Here is a 17545-nt window from a genome sequence, read left to right on the forward strand (position 1 = left end):
TAATCCCCATTTTACAGATGAGGTAACTGAGGCACAGAGAAGTGAAGCGACTTGCCCAAAGTCACCCAGCTGACAACTGGCGGAGCCGGAATTTGAACCCATGACCCCTGACTCCAAAGCCCAGGTTCTTTCCACTGAGCCACGCTGCTTCTCCATTTCAGTTGCAGGGAAAATTAATATCACTAAGTCATGGTTACTTATATCGAGTTGAAAAATCTTCTCTTCTAACAATACTTAAATGGAATTATTTGTAGTTTATGGGCAAGAGAGGTTTTATGTGAGGACAAAAAAATGGATAGTTGATGTTGTCATTAGGAGAAAAATCTGGTGCAAGATTTCCCCAAAGTAAGAGGTTCTGGGCTGGGCGAGAGAGGGGGTTTCAGTTTAGAACAGAACTACTGCAGAGGCAAGTACCTCTCCTTACCCTCTCCTCCTTTCTTTCTCTCCCTCTGCCCCTTACCCTCCTCCCTCCCCTAGTCCAAACCTGAAAATGGAGCCGCAAGCCCAGATGCTCTGGTCAGGGGCACCAAGCATCTAATCATCAGTTCTGTTCACAGGTGGGGAAAGTGAGGCACAGAGCGGTAAAGTGACACTCGAAAGGTCAGCCAGAAAGTCCGTTTTATGTGGTTTTGGGGTATGCGGTGGGACCCGAATCTAGACTGTAAGCCCGCTGTTGGGTAGGGACCGTCTCTATATGTTGCCAACTTGTCCTTCCCAAGCGCTCAGTACGGTGCTCTGCACACAGTAAGCGCTCAATAAATACGATTGAATGAATGAACCATTATAACGGGGCAGGACCACAAGGCCGTCTCGCTGCCCACCCCTTCCCCATGTCTTCCTCTGGCCTGGAACTTCCTCCCCCTTCATATTCATTCATTCAATCGTATTTATTGAGCGCTTACTGTGTGCAGAGCACTGGACTAAGCGCTTGGGAAGTACAGGTCGGCAACATATCTGTCAAGGCACCACTCTCTCCATCTTCAACACCCTCCTAAAATCACATCTCCTCCAAGAGGCCTTTCCCAACTAAGCAGCATCACTTATACGCTTGGGACCGTACCCCTTAAGCACTTTTATGATGGCATTTGTTAAGCGCTTACTATGATGTTCACCCCACTCCCAGACCTTAGTTACAGACCCTTATACTCTATTTCCCCTACCTGGGGTTTATTTGACGTCTCCCGCTCTAGGCCGCAGGCCCCTTGCGGGCAGGGAACGCGTCTACCCACACTGTCATAATGTACCCTCCCAAGCACTTCGTACAGCGTTCTGCCCATGGTAAGCTCTCGATAAATACAACCGACTGACCAACCCCAGCGGTGTTTCCGCGGGAGGCAAAATGGCATAGAGCGGTCGAGGTCTGTTGGTGAACAAAATCAAACCCCTTTATTTCAAACAGGCGCAAATTGTAAACCGTCAGTTCACAGGGGAAGAAAAGTCCAGTCCTGGATTCCCCACGCACAGACCAGCAATGTCTAACAAGACATCATATTATGTGGCACACCTTGAGGTGACGCAAGAAAAGAACCAACATTGCAAACAACACAGGTACACTGGTTATAGTAACTGTAGAGTTCCAATACCGCTCGTTCCAAAGGTCAGAAATAGAATCGGCAATCCGGGTCGAATAACCTATAAGAAAAAACAGTTTTCAGTTCGGCTCACAAAGCAGGGGACGATCGACATCGGCTGAGAAAGTAAAGGCTTCCTTCCACCGGGGTTTTCGTTTCTTGTCGAGCCCCCAGCTCCCAGGTTAGTAGTTTGGGCTACAGTACGAGATGGGACAACAACAGCTCGACGTGAAGGAGAAGCCTAAAAAAAGCAAATTACAAGCTTAAACGGGCATCCCGAGCAACGCCAGATTTGTTTTCTAGAACGCCTCCCTTTTCACTCCCCAAAGTCCTTGAATCGAATAGTACAAAGCATATCGAGAAGAATCAAACTCTCCGTTCCCCCTTCTCAATAAAAGGTTAAGCTTTTAATTATAAGACCTCCGACTATCATTTAGCGCAATTAGCAATTCAGTCTAATCCTTGCTGAGGGAAAGCAGACCCAGCTATTTCCCTCCTCTCTAGCAGCCTGGGTTATCCCAGTCATTTTCTCTTCCAGGGAAGAAAAACCACATGTGCGCACACATAAGCAGCCGAAGAAACTTTATTTTTAGTCCACCGGTCTTTCAAAGCTCCAACTTTGGCAGGCACCTTCCTCCCCAAGGGGGTCTTCTCCCCTTCTTCTCCCCCCATCCCGGGGGAAGAGGAGAGTGAGGATGAGCTTTGCACCTAGTAAGCGCTTAATAAATGCCATTATTATTATCAGTATTATTATTATGAGCGACCTATCGTCCTCGGGGCCCTCTGCGGGAGGGGAGAGGCCGGCAGCTGGGGAATGCCTGCTGACCCCTGGAAGCGGCGGGTCAAAAGCGGGCATCACCGGCTGGGAAGCGCCGGGAATTAGGCGCAGGTTCCCTGGATCAGGAAATTAGGGAGGGGGGGGATTAGGAAGACGCGAGCCAACCGGCGATTCCCGAGGGGCCTCCGGGCCCAGCCCCGGCCTCCACCGCAACCCCCCGCAACGCGGACCGGCGCGTATAAGAAGAAGAGGCCGGTGGGTGAGGGGGGGAGCCTTTTGCAGGCCCCTTACCTTCCTCCAAGCTGCCGGCTTCTCCTCCCTTTTTCTTTTTTCTCCTCCCCCTTTCTAGGCCGCTACTCCACTCTCGGCTTCTGTTCTTTCCCCTCCCTCCCTCCCGTCCTCTGCATCGCCCGCATTATTTGCAGCCCCTGCTTGCACCCAGCTGCAGCGGGGCCGGGGGGAGGGGTTGTGCAAGTGGGTGGTTAAAAAAAGCCGGGCTTTCTCCTCCTCCTCCCCTCTCTCTCCGCCCCCTTTTTTTTCCGAAAAAGCTGCTAAGTGGCGTGGAGGGAACGGCGGCTCCGGCGCTATGGGCTCGTCCTCGCTGGGGGGACTCCGGTTGCTGGTGGCTTTCTACTGCCTGGTTGTCCACGGTAAGTGGGAAGGCTATTTGGTGGCCACGCGTGGGGCTTCTCGTCCTTTTTTTTTTTTTTCCTCCCCCCCTGCCGCCTGTCAGCACCGAGGGGAAGGGAGGAGGAGGAGACAGCGGGGATTGCGTGGTCCTCAACGACCCTCCCCACCTGAATCCTCCCTCTCCTTCGTCCCAGCTGAAGCGATAATGGTCTCCCTGTTGCCCAGCAGGTTAGCCAAGGCGGGCGGGGGCTAGAGGAGCAGCTTGGCTAGGAGGGGAGCACGATAAACTAGTCTCTTCTCCATCTCCCTTTCCCCTTGCAAATCCTGTGGGAGGTGCGATTGGATCCCGGAGGATTGCCAAGGGCGAACGTCTTCCCAACTTCTTCCCCCCGAACGAGAATATTCCCAGCTATTTGGAAGGCCCTGTGTCCGACCTCCCCCGAAGTCCCTCTGGCTGGAGCTTTTCACACCTAGGGCTCGACCGGTTGAGCGGCAACCACCAGGCCGGTGAAATGTGCCAGTTGAAAGATCTGGCTTCTTCCCCCCTCAAGAACTGCAGAATAGATGGGAGGCTAACGCACCCTCATTGTCCAGGCGGGGAGGGGCAGGGAGAATTGCCTTGGCTGGGCATGTTGCTTCCATTACTCGTGTGTAGCTCTGCACGCCAGCCAAGCTGCCTGCTTCTAGTCACGTGCGAAATGGATACTATCACAGACTGGTGGAGTCACCCCTCTCCTCTCTGTAGATCTCGGAAGGGAATACACGCAAGTACCTGTGTCAAGACTCAGTTCCACCAGTGGGAAGGGAATATGCACAAGTACCTGTGTCAAGACTCAGTTCCACCAGTGGGAAGGGAATACGCACAAGTACCTGTGTCAAGACCCAGTTCCACCAGTGGGAAGGGAATAGGCACAAGTACCTGTGTCAAGACTCAGTTCCACCAGTGGGAAGGGAATAGGCACAAGTACCTGTGTCAAGACTCAGTTCCACCAGTGGGAAGGGAATAGGCACAAGTACCTGTGTCAAGACTCCGTTCCACCAGTGGGAAGGGAATAGGCACAAGTACCTGTGTCAAGACTCAGTTCCACCAGTGGGAAGGGAATAGGCACAAGTACCTGTGTCAAGACTCCGTTCCACCAGTAGGAAGGGAATAAACGCAAGTAACTCTGTCAAGACTCAGTTCCACCAGTAGTGACACTTCTGTGCCATGGTACCAAGCCCCATCTGTGGCCCCGCCTTTAAGTGGTCACTCAGCTGACTGTGTTTTGGGCAGCTCCTAAATCAGTGGTGATGGACTAGCCAAATGGGCAGAGGGCCTGATGGTTATGGAGACCAGCGGGGTTTCTTGGCCTCAGTGCTGCGAGGGAATCGATGCCTTTGAGTCTTCTCTGTCTGCAGATGGGATCACAGTCATTCAGTCATATTTACTGAGAGCTTACTGTGTGCAGAGCACTGTACTAAGCGCTTGGAAAGTACATTTCAGCAATAGACCATCCCTGCCCACAGTGGAAACTGTGGTGATCCTATATTCTTTCAGAAACCCTTAAAATAGTTTAGGTCAGCTAAGCTAGTGATCCTATATCCTTTCAGAAACCTTTAAAATAGTTTAGGTCAGCTAAGCTAATGATCCTATATCCTTTCAGAAACCTTTAAAATAGTTTAGGTCAGCTAAGCTAATGATCCTATATCCTTTCAGAAACCTTTAAAATAGTTTAGGTCAGCTAAGCTAGTGATCCCATATCCTTTCAGAAACCTTTAAAATAGTTTAGGTCAGCTAAGCTAGTGATCCTATATCCTTTCAGGAAACTAAAATAGTTTGGGTCAGCTAAGTTAGTGATCCTGTATCCTTTCAGAAACCTTTAAAATAGTTTAGGTCAGCTAAGCTAGTGATCCTGTATCCTTTCAGAAACCTTTAAAATAGTTTAGGTCAGCTAAGCTAGTGATCCTATATCCTTTCAGAAACCTTTAAAATAATTTAGGTCAGCTAAGCTAGTGTTTCTTCACCAAGGGACAAGACAGTAGTGGCACCTGGAACTGCTCTCCTTGGATATGAAGAATGCAGTCAAGTTCTCAGGATTCACATTCTGGTGTTATGAAAGCCTCCTTGGCCTCTTCTCTTCTCATTCTCCTTTCAAACTCTTTTTCCCCCCCCCCAATCTGGCTGCTAAAGCGTGCACTCAGTAAATCAAAGCCACTTTTTGATAATACTCCTCAGGGCTGTTTTGAGGAACTTCTGTGGAAGTTTTTAGCTAATGTTGAAACTGGTTTGAATAACACTAATCTATGTGAGATACTGCTCTTTCAGTCTAACAGGATAGCTAACTTGGAGTAACACCACTCTATGGGTAGATACGCTCAACTACTACGAACCCAGTAAACCGAGAGTGCTTGCGGGCGCTGACTCTTACGAAGGCACTTTTCTACAAATTCCTAGCATATTAGGCTTGTCTTAAAAAGCCAAACTGCTTATTGGAACACCTGAATGCCAAGTTGATGGAGCCTCTGAAAAGGAAACAGTTGGAGTTAACATCTGGAATTACTACTCATAGCTTCCATAACTTCATGGAACCAATCTTCCCTATACGTGGAAGCAACACTACTTCAAATGAGGGTTTTTTTTTTTTTTAACCTTTTTCTGAAAATCCGTAAAGATGTCTCTGAGGCTGGCGAAGCTGAGAAGTGCCAAACTGCTCCTAAGTGTCACTTTATAGACTTTATTCAAGTCACATTCAAATTATAGCTTTGTGGGCCATGCCTATCATAAGCAAGTACTGTGTCTTTTAATTTGGGGTGAAGGGATTTGTAGCAAATAATTCCAACTCTCCAATGTTCAATACATTGGCTATAACTATCTTCCGGGAATATTAGCTCTGTTGTGAGGTCTTCTCCCCCGCACCCCATAGACTAGATTTAAGAAATGTTACAGAACCTACTTGTGTGCTTCATGCTATGTTAAACATCACCAAGACAGGAAATCTTAAAGTAATTCAGAGCGTCACATGAAACTCCCAAGAGCTTAGTATGGTGCCCTGCCTAAGGTATACACTTGATAAACTCGATTGATTAGGAGCTGCAATCTGAGGCTGCCACAGAAGCCAAAGCTTTCTGCTAACTGGTGGTTATCTTTCAACTTTAGTGAGAAAGTAACCCAGCTGGAGTCAATGAGCCCCCTTTTCTGTTAATGATCTTCTGGCAGGCTCCCTCATGAATACGTCTGAATTCTATCCAATCCTCAATTTTATAAATTGATCCACTTACACTGGTACAAGACTCACTAACTGCCAAATTTTAGCTAGTGATGGAGAGACCACAAGTTCACCTGCTTCAGCATCTTGCAGTGTTGCATTGGATTGTCTATTGCATGTCAATTCATGTGGAACATACAATGCACCAATCCTTTGTAAATGAACTTCTGTCCCCAATTCACCTTTGTTGCTTCCCTGTTTAGGGGACTGTCCTATGTCTCAAACCTGGCCAATTGTGGATAAGGCTTTCAAGATACGCTGTTTAATCTCCACCCAGGTGGGGAGGAGACAGGGAGGGACTCACTAACCTGGAGACATGATCGATATTGCCCGATGCTTTACCCTTCCTAACCTCACTCTTCTTGCACAGCAATCCAGTCCACCCTTCAACCTAACACAAACCTACTTATTGTGCTTCTGTCTCATCTCTCTTGCCAGTAACCCTTTGCTCACATCCTCCCTCCTTCCCCCTTCATATGACAACCACCACTCTTCCCATCTTCAAAGCCCCACTTATATCTTGTCTTCAAGAAGCCTTCTTTGACTAACCGCTCATCTTCCCTCCCTTCTGCATCACCTATGCAATCTCACCCCTTAAGCAGTTATTTACTCACCCCAGCCACCCAGCACTTATATTCTGTTGCTTCCCTTACCTGTAATCTGAATGTTTTCCTGACTAAATTGTGAACTCCTTCAGGGCAGGGATCATGACTGTCAACTGCATCTCACAGGGCTCTGCACAAAGTAAGCAATCAGATACCAACCGTGGTGTGCTGGCATCGACTGATACTGGTGGCTGTAGTCTGGGGTAGGTAATAATAATAATAATGGCATTTATTAAGCACTTACTTTGTGCTAAGCACTGGGGAGGCTACAAGGTGATCAGGTTGTCCCATGGGTCGCTCACAGTCTTAATCCCCATTTTACAGATGATGTAACTGAGGCCCAGAGAAGTTAAGTGACTTGCCCAAAGTCACACAGCTGACAAGTGGCGGAGCTGGAATTTGAACCCATGACCTCTGACTCCAAAGCCCGGGCTCTTTCCACTGAGCCACGCTGCTTCTCTATGTAGTTTAACTACACTTGGGTCATACCGGTCAGTAGTGTTTTGTGTGGTGTTTTGCTTTGTTTTTGTAAATCAGTAGTTCTAAATGAGAAAAGATTGAATGGCTTAAAAACAAACAAAAAAATAGGTCCTTCTGAGACCCTCATACTTGGCTTTCCAGAAAGCTTAAATAGTCAACTGTCCAAATGTTCTTCAGTCCCTTAACTAGAGCTCATCTTAGCAACTTAATTGCTACAGCAGTAGAACCGATTACATTACTGCAGAAGAAATCCACCAAGCAGTCCAAAGAATTACTTTTTAGACCCTACAACTAACCTGGCTCACTAGCTTGTCACCCCTATAGATTGACAGCCCTGCCCATTCTGACGCTGTAAACTGCCTGCCCACTTCTAAATTCAGACTTACTGATCTTGTCGGCCTCCACGCCCTATCAAAGAGTTCTGGATCAAGTCACAGTGGTATTTATAGATTACCGCACTAAATGCTTGGGACAGTGTAATAGGGTAGGTGGACACGATCCCTCACCTCAGAAAGCTTGAAAGTGCTGTATGTGGTCCCAAGCTGTCTCTGGCATAAACCCCAATTAGTTTGATCAGTGCTCTGCACCCAGTAAGTGCTCAAATACCATTGATTGATTGTGTAAGTCGGGCTTGCACAAATACTGAACAGCATTTGAGTATCAAGTCCTTCAAACTGGATTGATAAATAACAGGGTGCAAGGCCAATGCATTTCAAAACCCAACTTCTTTCCTGAGAAAAGGAAAAAGCTTTGTGGAAGGTAAGTATTAAATATGAAGTAGTGGCCATGCTTACCATGGTGCCTTCTACAGACAGAGATTTTGCTCCAGAGGAAAGCCTTTTATCAAAACATTTTCTGGTCATTCTGAAATTCATTGGCACCCCTATATTTGAATTTCTTAAGCTATACTTGTTAAAGGGTTAATGGGTACTAAACTTCAGTACCCTACCTGAATTGCTTTAAGCAGCACCACTAGTCCTGAAAAGAATATTCAAGTCCTTAATGGTATTTGAGTACTTACTGGGTACAAAGCACTGTACTAAATGCTAGGGAGAGTACAATGCAACGGAAGGAGCCTTCCTTCTAGGGGAGGAGACAGACATTAAAACAAATTAGATATGTTCACAAGTGTTTAAAGGGTACAAATACAAGGGTGACACAGAAGAGAGAAGCAGTATGGTCTAGTGGAAAGAGCACGAGCTTGGGAGTCAGAGTTCCTGGGGTCTATTTCTAACTCCATCACTTTTCTGCTGTGTGACCTTGGGCAAGTTGCTTAACTTCTCTGTGCTTCAGGTCTCATCTGTAAAATGTGAATTCAGACTGAGAGACCCCTGTGTGGGACATGGACTGTATCCAACCCAATTAGCTTGTTTCTACCCTCCCTCTTCATATCCAACAGACAACTACTCTTCTCCCCCCCACCAACCACCCCCCAACCATTATTGAAGGCACATCTCCAAGAGGCCTCCTCTAAGCTCTCATTTCCTTTTTTCCCCACTCCTTTCTGTCACCCTTTGCTCCCTTTATTCACCACACCCCACAGCACTTACGTGTGTATCTGTAACACACACATATATATATTTATGTCTGTGTGCCCCTCTAGAATGTAAGCTTGTTGTGGGTGGGGATCGTGTCTAACAAGTGTTTATATCATACTCTCCCAAGCACTTAATGCAGTGCTCTGCATAGAGTAAATGCTCAAATATGATTGTTTTTGTATTTTAAGAGGAGGGAGAAATGAGGACTTTGTCTGAGAAGGCCTCTTGGAGATGGGGTTTTTTTTTTTTGTTTGTTTGGTTTCATTTTTTGTAAGGTTTTGAAGATGGTGAGAGTGGTGATCTGTCTTTTGAAGGGGAAGGGAGTTCCAGGCCATAGGGAGGGTATGGGCAAGGATTTGGTGGCTAATCAAGGTTCAGTGGGTAGTTTGGTGTTAGAGTGATGTGTAAAGGCTGCTTTGTAGTAGGAAATCAGTGAGGACAGGTGAGAGGGACAGCTGATTGAGTATTTACAGTGTGCAGAGCACTGTACCAAGTGCTTGGGAGAGTACAATGAAATAGAATATTATAAGGAATTTGTGGAGATAGGCAACCACCAGAGGTTCTTGAGGAGTGGGAAACATGGGCCTGGTCACTTTTCTGAGGAAGCATTCTGGCAGCAGAGAGAAGAGTGGGGTGAGGCAGGGAGGGCAGTCATGAGGTCGCAGTAGTCAAGACAACCTCTAAGTGCTTGGATTACTGCAGTAGTTGGGAGAGGAAAGGGTGGATTTTAGAGATGTCACGGTAGAACTGACAGACTGAATATGTGGGTTGAATGAGATGAGGTTAAGGGCTTAATTGCTTAATGCAGGAAATACCTAGTTCTGGTTGATATTAGCCATAGCGCTTCAAGAAGGCTTTTAACCTGTAGGCACTTGCTTATGGAAGAAAACACAGTACTTAATTGCCAGTATTTTTTTGTCTTTTGAAATCTCCAGATTTGTGAGGGGAAATAAGGCAACAGGGAGCAGGAGTAGGATGGAAAAGAGGGGAGGAGGAAGGGGAAGTAAGAGGACATTTTAAGACTCTGTTTACCAAGTGCTGCATATGATAGGAACTCATGAGAGCTTTAGTGTTTACCCTTCCTTCCTACCTGTTGTGCAGTGTTATCACTGCCTAGAGTAACCAGTGTGTGGTACAGAAGACTGCCAGTTCTTTAAAAATGGGAAGGAAAGTTCCGCAAGTAAAAAAGGTAGTTGGCTTCCACTTCAGAGAAGATATGATCTAGATGTTTATTGCAAGTCTCTATCCTGGACTCTGAGTGCTATACTTCCATTGCCGTCCATCCCTACTTGCGTGATGGTGGCTCAGTCCCTCTACCAAAACATTGAATGCAAACCGATGTAATCGGTCGACTCTTGCTATGTTCTGATCCGCTCCGCTATCTCATAGTCTTCTCCGGTACTCTTGAATGCTGTTTTCTGGGTTCAAGCGAGCATCCTAATCTCCATTTCATCTATGCGGAAAGCTGGGCGCCTAGCAAGTTGTAGAACCTACAAGACTAAAGAGAAAGTGTCCTTGTTTGATGCAAGAGCCAAAACAAACCTGCTGAGATGTCTCCACTGCCTTAGAGTATAAACTAATCAGGAAGCAGATAAGGGAGCGTAAAGTTTTCTATACTAGGTCACTGTGTCATCTTTGCCTTTAAAGTGTGACCTCTTGCTTACATGCAATGCAGCAGCTGTCCTGAACCTGACAGCAAATTCTAAAAGCTGTACTAGTTAGGCATAATATGAAGGATAATAGCTCTTAAACTTTCTGGCATAATCCGAAATCTTTTTATAAGTGAACAACTCAGTGAAACACTGGCAGTTGTGAAATGGACTGCAACTTCAGCCAAATTCACCTGTATCCAGTTCCAAGCTAATTGCTGAAAGCATAATTTAATCTCTTCAGTTCTACAGTTTTGATTTTTTTTTTTTCCAATTTCACTATAGTGCTTGCCATAATGCATATTCTTCAGTGAGCGGCATCACACTTTTAAGAGTCTGGGGAGGGAGGTTGTCCACAGTGCTATGAAAATGGAGCATTTTAAAAGCCGCTCATTATGGGATTCGCTCCAAGTATAAGTAGTCAGAGTATCCTAGGGAACCAACCTGCATGGCTTCAGGATTTCTTACCTCTGTTCTTTGCCGCTTTCTCTCTTCACCCCACTGCCCGCCAAACTCAGTCCCCTTGAAACCTTAATTAAGAAGCAGCGTGGCTCAGTGGAAAGAGCATGGGCTCTGGAGTCAGAGGTTGTGGGTTTGAATCCCGGCTCTGCCGGTTGTCAGCTGTGTGACTTTGGGCAAGTCGCTTCATTTCTGTGCCTCAGTTCCCTCTTCTGTAAAATGGGGATGAAGACTGTGAGCCCTACGTGGGACAACCTGATGGCCTTGTAACCTCCCCAACGCTTAGAACAGTGCTTTGTACATGTAAGAGCTTAATAAATGCCATTATTATTACTATTCAGCCTCACCACTTCAGCTGTGGAAGCAGTAATCTACTATGATCATTATTGGGTAATATGCAATAATAAGATTAACATTCCTCTAAACTTAAAGGTATGTTAGGCATCTTGTGGAAGCAAGACCTAGTCCCCATAATTAGCCACATCTACCACAGGTATTCTCAGCTTCCTCTACAGGCTGTTGCACCATACGTGATGACCAAGTATGAGTGTGCAGTGAGTTAAGATGAGGAAACCAGGATTCTTATGTTGTGGTGATAGGTGCCAAAGCCCTGTCTAGGTTTGAAATAACCTGATTTCTCTGTCCAAGGACCAATCTCCAATTTAAGTGAGGAGCGGCTCTGGGGAAAACAGAATCATCAGAGCCTGGCTTAAGTCTGACAACTCGTCCTGTAGACTGTAAACTCAGTGTGGGCAGGAAATGTCTACCAACTCTGCCGTATTGGATTCTCCCAAGTGCTTAGTATGGCGATCTGCACGCAGCAAGCGCTCAAATACCATCGATAATGGCAGCCTTACAGGTGTGCCGCTTATGGGAACAATGCCTCCGGTCTCCCAGAAACACTATTTGGGAGCTCTCTAAAGTCCTGTAACTAAAAATGCGATACTTGTCAAGGACAAATTGCAGTGAAGTGAGAGTGGGGCACTCAAAATTAAGATGCTAATGTTGAGCTAAATGATCAGGTGTAGAAATCACTTTACCTGTTTGGGTAGTGAAGCAGAGAGCTTCCAGAGAATGAGCCTAACTATAGATGCAGCACTCTTCCCAGTTTGTGGTACTTGGCAATTAAACAGCTGACACTACAACTTCAAACTTTAGGTAAACTAAGATGGCCAGACATTCCTGACACTCAGGGTTTTCCCTATTTCCTTTCACTGCCTTATTACATTTCCTGGAAGAGAATACCCGATTTGTCTCATGATGAACACAAGCCCTACCTCTCTAGGAGTAATAAAAATGCTGATGTTTGTTAAGCGCTTACTATGTGCAAAGCACTGTTCTAAGCACTGGGGAGGTTACAAGGTGATCAGGTTGTCCCACGGGGGCTCACAGTCTTAATCCTCATTTTACAGATGAGGGAACTGAGGCACAGAGAAGTGAAGTGACTTGCCCAAAGTCACACAGCTGACAAGCGGCAGAGCCGGGATGTCAGAGTAGTGAAGTAGGTGAAGCCAAGCCAGACTACACCCTGTGTCTGTTTTCAACTGTTATATTGTGATATCTAGTACCTTGAAGAACTCAATATTTTACCATAATTAACCTCAAATCCATCATTAGTAGCTGAGCGCTTTCTGGGTGCAGAGCACAGCCCTTGGGAGAGAACAATAGATTTGGTAGACACTTGGTTTCTTCAGGGAGCTTGGGGGAGATGGGCGTTAAAATAACAGATAAGGGGAGGCAATCAAGTGCTAGGATATATATATATATATATATATATATATATATATATATATATATATACCTAAGTCAGTCGGTGAAGGACTAGAGAGAGAAGGGAGGGGAATAAGAGCCTAGGAAAGGCTTCTCTAGGGGTTAGTGCAGACACCTATGTGAAAAAGGTATGGCACTGGAAAGAGAAATCTCCATTCTAGAGTATCTACTCTCCCAGTTGAGTGTCGGAGTACCCAGATTATATTTACATCTGGATTTCAAGGAAAGCCCTCTTAATTAATGATCCTGGCTCTCAGCTGGCACTCTTCCAAATAAAATGCCACCTTATCAGTGACATCTCTGACCCAGTGTTGTAGTGGTAGTAATAGCATTTAATGAGCACACAGAGTCCAATTGCACTCAAAGAACAGAACAAGTGACACATTTCCTCTCTTCCAGCAATCAAGGGTATGGGGTAATTAGTGGGTGCAGAGCACTGTACTAAGCACTTGCATGCTAATTGGGGGGGAGGAAGACAGGCAAAAGTTTGAAATGGTAATCAAAACAAATGATTGAGTGCATAATTTCGAGCTCATACAAGTACTAGAGATGGCTAAGTAATGTGGAGGAAGATATTAAATTCTAATTCTTAGAGACGAAAGGAATACCTACTTGAAGGGGAAGCTATTAAATTCTGATTCAATCGTATTGAGTGCTTACTGTGTGCAGAGCACTGTACTAAGCGCTTGGGAAGTACCAGTTGGTAACATATAGAGACAGTCCCTACCCAACAGCGGGCTCACAGTCTTAGAGATGAAAGAAATACCTACTTGAAGCACTCTAGGCATATAAAGATAGAAACTTTCTTCATTCTGTAACAGAGTGGATTTCGTGGTTCAGTGCAAATTTGTCTTCCAAGGCCTAGGAATTGCACCTGAAGCTGACAAAGCACTTTGCACCTGCTGAGTAGCTGATATTTATAATGTACATTCAGTGCTAGAGTGTGTATGCCTCTCACTAGTGCATTTTGGTACTTAAATATGTACCATAGCTGCAGATACTAGTACTTTTTTTCAGTTCTTGTTTAAAATGCATAACTTGGAAGCACTCCTGGAAAATCTAGCCACATAGTAGTGGGAAGAACACCGGCCAGAGGACTTGGGTTTTAATCCTGGCTCTGCCACTTGCCAGCTGGATGACCTTGGGTAAGTTACTCAGTGCCTTGGTTTCCTCATATGTAAAACAGGGTAGGGACCTGTTCTCCCGCCCCCTTAGCCTGTGCGTCACTTTCTGTGGGATAGGGCCTGGGTCCAAAATGCCTATATTGTATGTACCCTAGCTCTTAGTACAGTAGTTGGCCCACAGTAAGCACATACCAAATACCGTGAATATCAGATCAGATCTGTTCCATAAACCCCAATCTCCTCCCTCAAGTGTATCAAGCCCATGATCCAACCTGGGAGACCTCCTAGGGAAGGAGGAGGTGGCAGTGGTCTCCTAAGATTGGGTCTCAACAGTGCTTCTCTCCTGCCCTTCTTTTCCTCTCCCACCCTCCCCTCTACTCCCAATCTGTAGCCTAAAGACCCGTAAAATATGCATGCAACTGTTAAAGATTGGTAGACACTTTTGCAGCCCACAAGGAGCAGTTAAAGACTTCTTGGGGGTGGCTCAGTGCAACCTGAATTTGCATAATTGGTTGCTATAAAATAACTTCGGCTTCAGTGCATATCACCTCTCTGATCTTGTGAACTGCGGCCACTTCAAGCCCCATCAGCTATTAGGCAACTCATCACCAATGTTTAAATTAGGCTCAGTTTTTCAGGTCTCTCAAGCTTGGTAACCAGTTATGATTGCTTTATGCACCTGTAACTTGGCTTCTCTTGCCCATTAACTTTACAAAACTGCAGCAAGTGGTATCAGCCAAACTGCTGTCCGTCTTGAGGTTTGGACACCTAATGCAGAGGTGGAGGGGGTGGGTGGGAAAGATATGCGGCATTAGTCCAACTTGGAGCCTAGGTATATATCTAAATTCCATTTAAAGAAGGCCACCTTAAGTCAGATAAGTGTTTAGCTCTAAACTTACATACTACATGAGGGATCTTGCTAAAATGATCTTGATTTTTTTTTATATGAACTCCATTAGTGAAATCGTCAAGACTTTAGTTTGTCGACCCTCGTTAGATAAATGAAATCCCCCACCCAAGCCGTACTCAAATGTATCAGACTAATACATGGGTACACTCATGATTTCTTGATTCAGCTGTCTAATCTATCCAGTGTTATGCTTCTCTTTCTCACCCTAGGAGCAAGGGAAAAGTGTGAAGTCTCTCAGTTCCAGTGTAGTAATGGTCGCTGTATTACTCTGTTATGGAAGTGTGATGGAGACGAAGATTGTTCTGATGGGAGTGATGAAAGCTCTTGTGGTAAGTACCCTTGACTATCTCCACTGAAACGTTTCCACCTTAAATTTCAGGAAGTACTTCGCTGAAGCCTGACTCTGGTTGTTTTGGTTTGGTTTTTTTTAAACTAATGGCTCCTGTAAATTCATTAAGTGCGTGGGATGGGATGCTATCAGTGCCTTCCTGAGCAAGTCAGAGAGGCCACCATTCTAGAGAAAGTAGCTGTGGACAGATTGGTCTGGGATCAGTGGAGGCAAATGACCTCCAGACTAAATGGCAACAGGGGCAAACACTGAACAACTAACCCTCTCTCCCCCTCTCTCCCCCTCTCTCCCCCTCTCTCCCCCTCTCTCTCCCCCTCTCTCCCCCTCTCTCCCCCCTCTCTCCCCCCTCTCTCCCCCTCTCTCCCCCCTCTCTCCCCCCCTCTCTCCCCTTCTCTCCCCCCTCTCTCCCCCTCTCTCCCGCCGGTGGGGTGGGAAAAAGGGAAAGATTCATATTAAAAATACACCAGCAGTTTATTGAGCTCCTGCTGTGTGCAGAGCACTGTACTGGCTCTCTACTCCTTCTTTAAGGGAAAGCTGCCAAGCCACTTCCCACCTCCCTAAGGTGTTTCCTACCTAATCCCACATCATCCTAGTCGTGTCACTCCATCAGCGCCTTTGGCGCTCACACACCTCCTTATTTGCCTACTTTTTCACTTTTATATATCCATCTAGTCTCAAATGCTCACAACTCTTAGACCGTAAACTCCCCAGGGGCAAGGACTGTATCTCTTCTAGTCTATATTCCCAGTACAGTGCTCTGCCCATAGTAGACACTCAAATACCATTCTATAAGGAATTGATCGAAGGGATCCAAAAAAGTTTCGGGGCAAGGAGAAACTTACTGTGTAGATGCTTGTGTCCTACCACTCTAGCAGGAACTGAAACATGGCAAGAATATATCTGCCTTCACATCCTCAAATGGCTGGTCCCGTGCTCACCAGTATTTCACCTACCCAGGGACATACCTTTCTATGTCCCTGAAGGGGAGTGACAAATTGAGTCTAGTTCATCACCTGCTTGGAATCACTGTCTCTCTCTGTTGCAGAATTGTACTTTGAAGCATTTAGTACAGTGCTCTGCACATAGTAAGCGCTCAATAAATGCAACTGAATGAATTCCAGAGTGACAGTTCTCTATCTCCAATCCCCATACCAGGAGATTTCCCAGCCTAGAGTTCCCTAATGCTTAAATCACTGCAATGAAGTCCATTCCTTCTCTGATATGATATGACCTAGGACTCACTATCACCCATGCAATTTTCTTCTGCCAAATTGTGGTATAGTACCCAAAGGTTGAAGATGGTGGAAAAAGCGTTCTAGGTTATTAGAATGCTTTCCTTTCAAGCCCCAGTTCCCACTCGGCAAACTACAGTCCAGAACCACCACGGTATGCCACTTGCTGCTTTTCCTGGCGTAGCAAAGTCCTTTATGGTAGAAATTAATACCTAATGATTCTTTCTATTATTATGAATTATAAGCTCTTTCATTAGCCTACTATAAATATAGTATTACTCTATTGGCATTCCATTTCTACCAAGACTAATCATGTGAAGCAGCGTGGCTCAATGGAAAGAGCATGGGCTTGGGAGTCGGAGGTCATGGGTTCAAATCCCAGCTCTGCCAACTGTCAGCTGTGTGACTTTGGGCAAGTCACTTAACTTCTCTGTGCCGGTTACCTCATCTGTAAAATGGGGATTAAGACTGTGAGCCCCACGGGGGACGACCTGATCACCTTGTATCCTCCCCAGTGCTTCGAACAGTGCTTTGCACATAGTAAGTGCTTAACAAATGCCATAATTATTTTTATTATTATTGTTATGTGCTGGCTAATCCCGAACTAAATGCTGTAAACTTGAATGTTAGACTGAGGTTTACTCCACAGACTTGGTTAAATTTATTTGTGAAGAGGGCTCTACTAAATGCCAGTGTTTCACCACAGTGGGGTGGCATTCAAGTAGCTCAAGACTAAGCATTTAAGATGTCTCCAACCACTTGCTGTGATAGGATCAAGGAATATAGCTTTAGGGTATTAGTCTATCAACTAAGATAAAATCCTTGGGGAGGGGGTAGAGGGAGAAGGGAAAGTTAAAATTCAGTTCATTCATTCAATCATATTTATTGAGCATTTACTGTGTGCAGAGCACTGTACTAAGCGCTTGGGAAGTACAAGTCAGCAACATATAGAGACGGTCCCTACCCAACAACAGGCTCACAGTCTAGAAGGGGATTGAGAGCGATGCTCTCCTCCCCTCACAATCTTATCACCATAATAAAAACTGTAGTATGCATTAAGTGCTTACTATGTGCCAGGCACTGTACTAAACACCGGGGGCAAATACAAGCAAATTGGGTTGGATACAGTCCCTATCCCACGTGGGGCTCGTGGTCTCAATCCCCATTTTCCAGATGAGGTAACTGAGGTCCGGTGAAGTGACTTG

The 17545-nt window shown here is 45.7% G+C and overlaps 1 protein-coding gene and 1 long non-coding RNA gene across 3 annotated transcripts in view; one reads left to right on the forward strand and one right to left on the reverse strand.

Moving 5' to 3' along the window:
* Positions 1 to 1363: 1363 nt before the first annotated feature.
* On the reverse strand, positions 1364 to 2843 carry LOC119948010. Its single transcript, XR_005456612.1, has 2 exons — positions 2641 to 2843; positions 1364 to 1812 (listed from the first exon to the last, which is right to left on the reverse strand). It is a non-coding gene; the product is annotated as an uncharacterized LOC119948010 (long non-coding RNA).
* Positions 2844 to 2901: 58 nt separating this feature from the next.
* The window catches only part of VLDLR (very low density lipoprotein receptor), a 33817-nt gene continuing 19173 nt past the window's right edge, over positions 2902 to 17545 (forward strand). Inside the window, exons 1-2 of one of the 2 annotated variants that reach the window (XM_038769794.1) lie at positions 2902 to 2999; positions 14969 to 15088. In XM_038769794.1, the coding sequence (XP_038625722.1) occupies positions 2936 to 2999; positions 14969 to 15088 (184 nt within the window). In that variant the 5' untranslated portion in view covers positions 2902 to 2935. The remainder of the gene's footprint in view (positions 3000 to 14968; positions 15089 to 17545) is intronic. The other variant, XM_038769793.1, reaches the window with a different exon arrangement.

Source organism: Tachyglossus aculeatus, chromosome X4 (genome assembly GCF_015852505.1).
Source record: "Tachyglossus aculeatus isolate mTacAcu1 chromosome X4, mTacAcu1.pri, whole genome shotgun sequence".
NCBI lineage: Eukaryota > Metazoa > Chordata > Mammalia > Monotremata > Tachyglossidae > Tachyglossus > Tachyglossus aculeatus.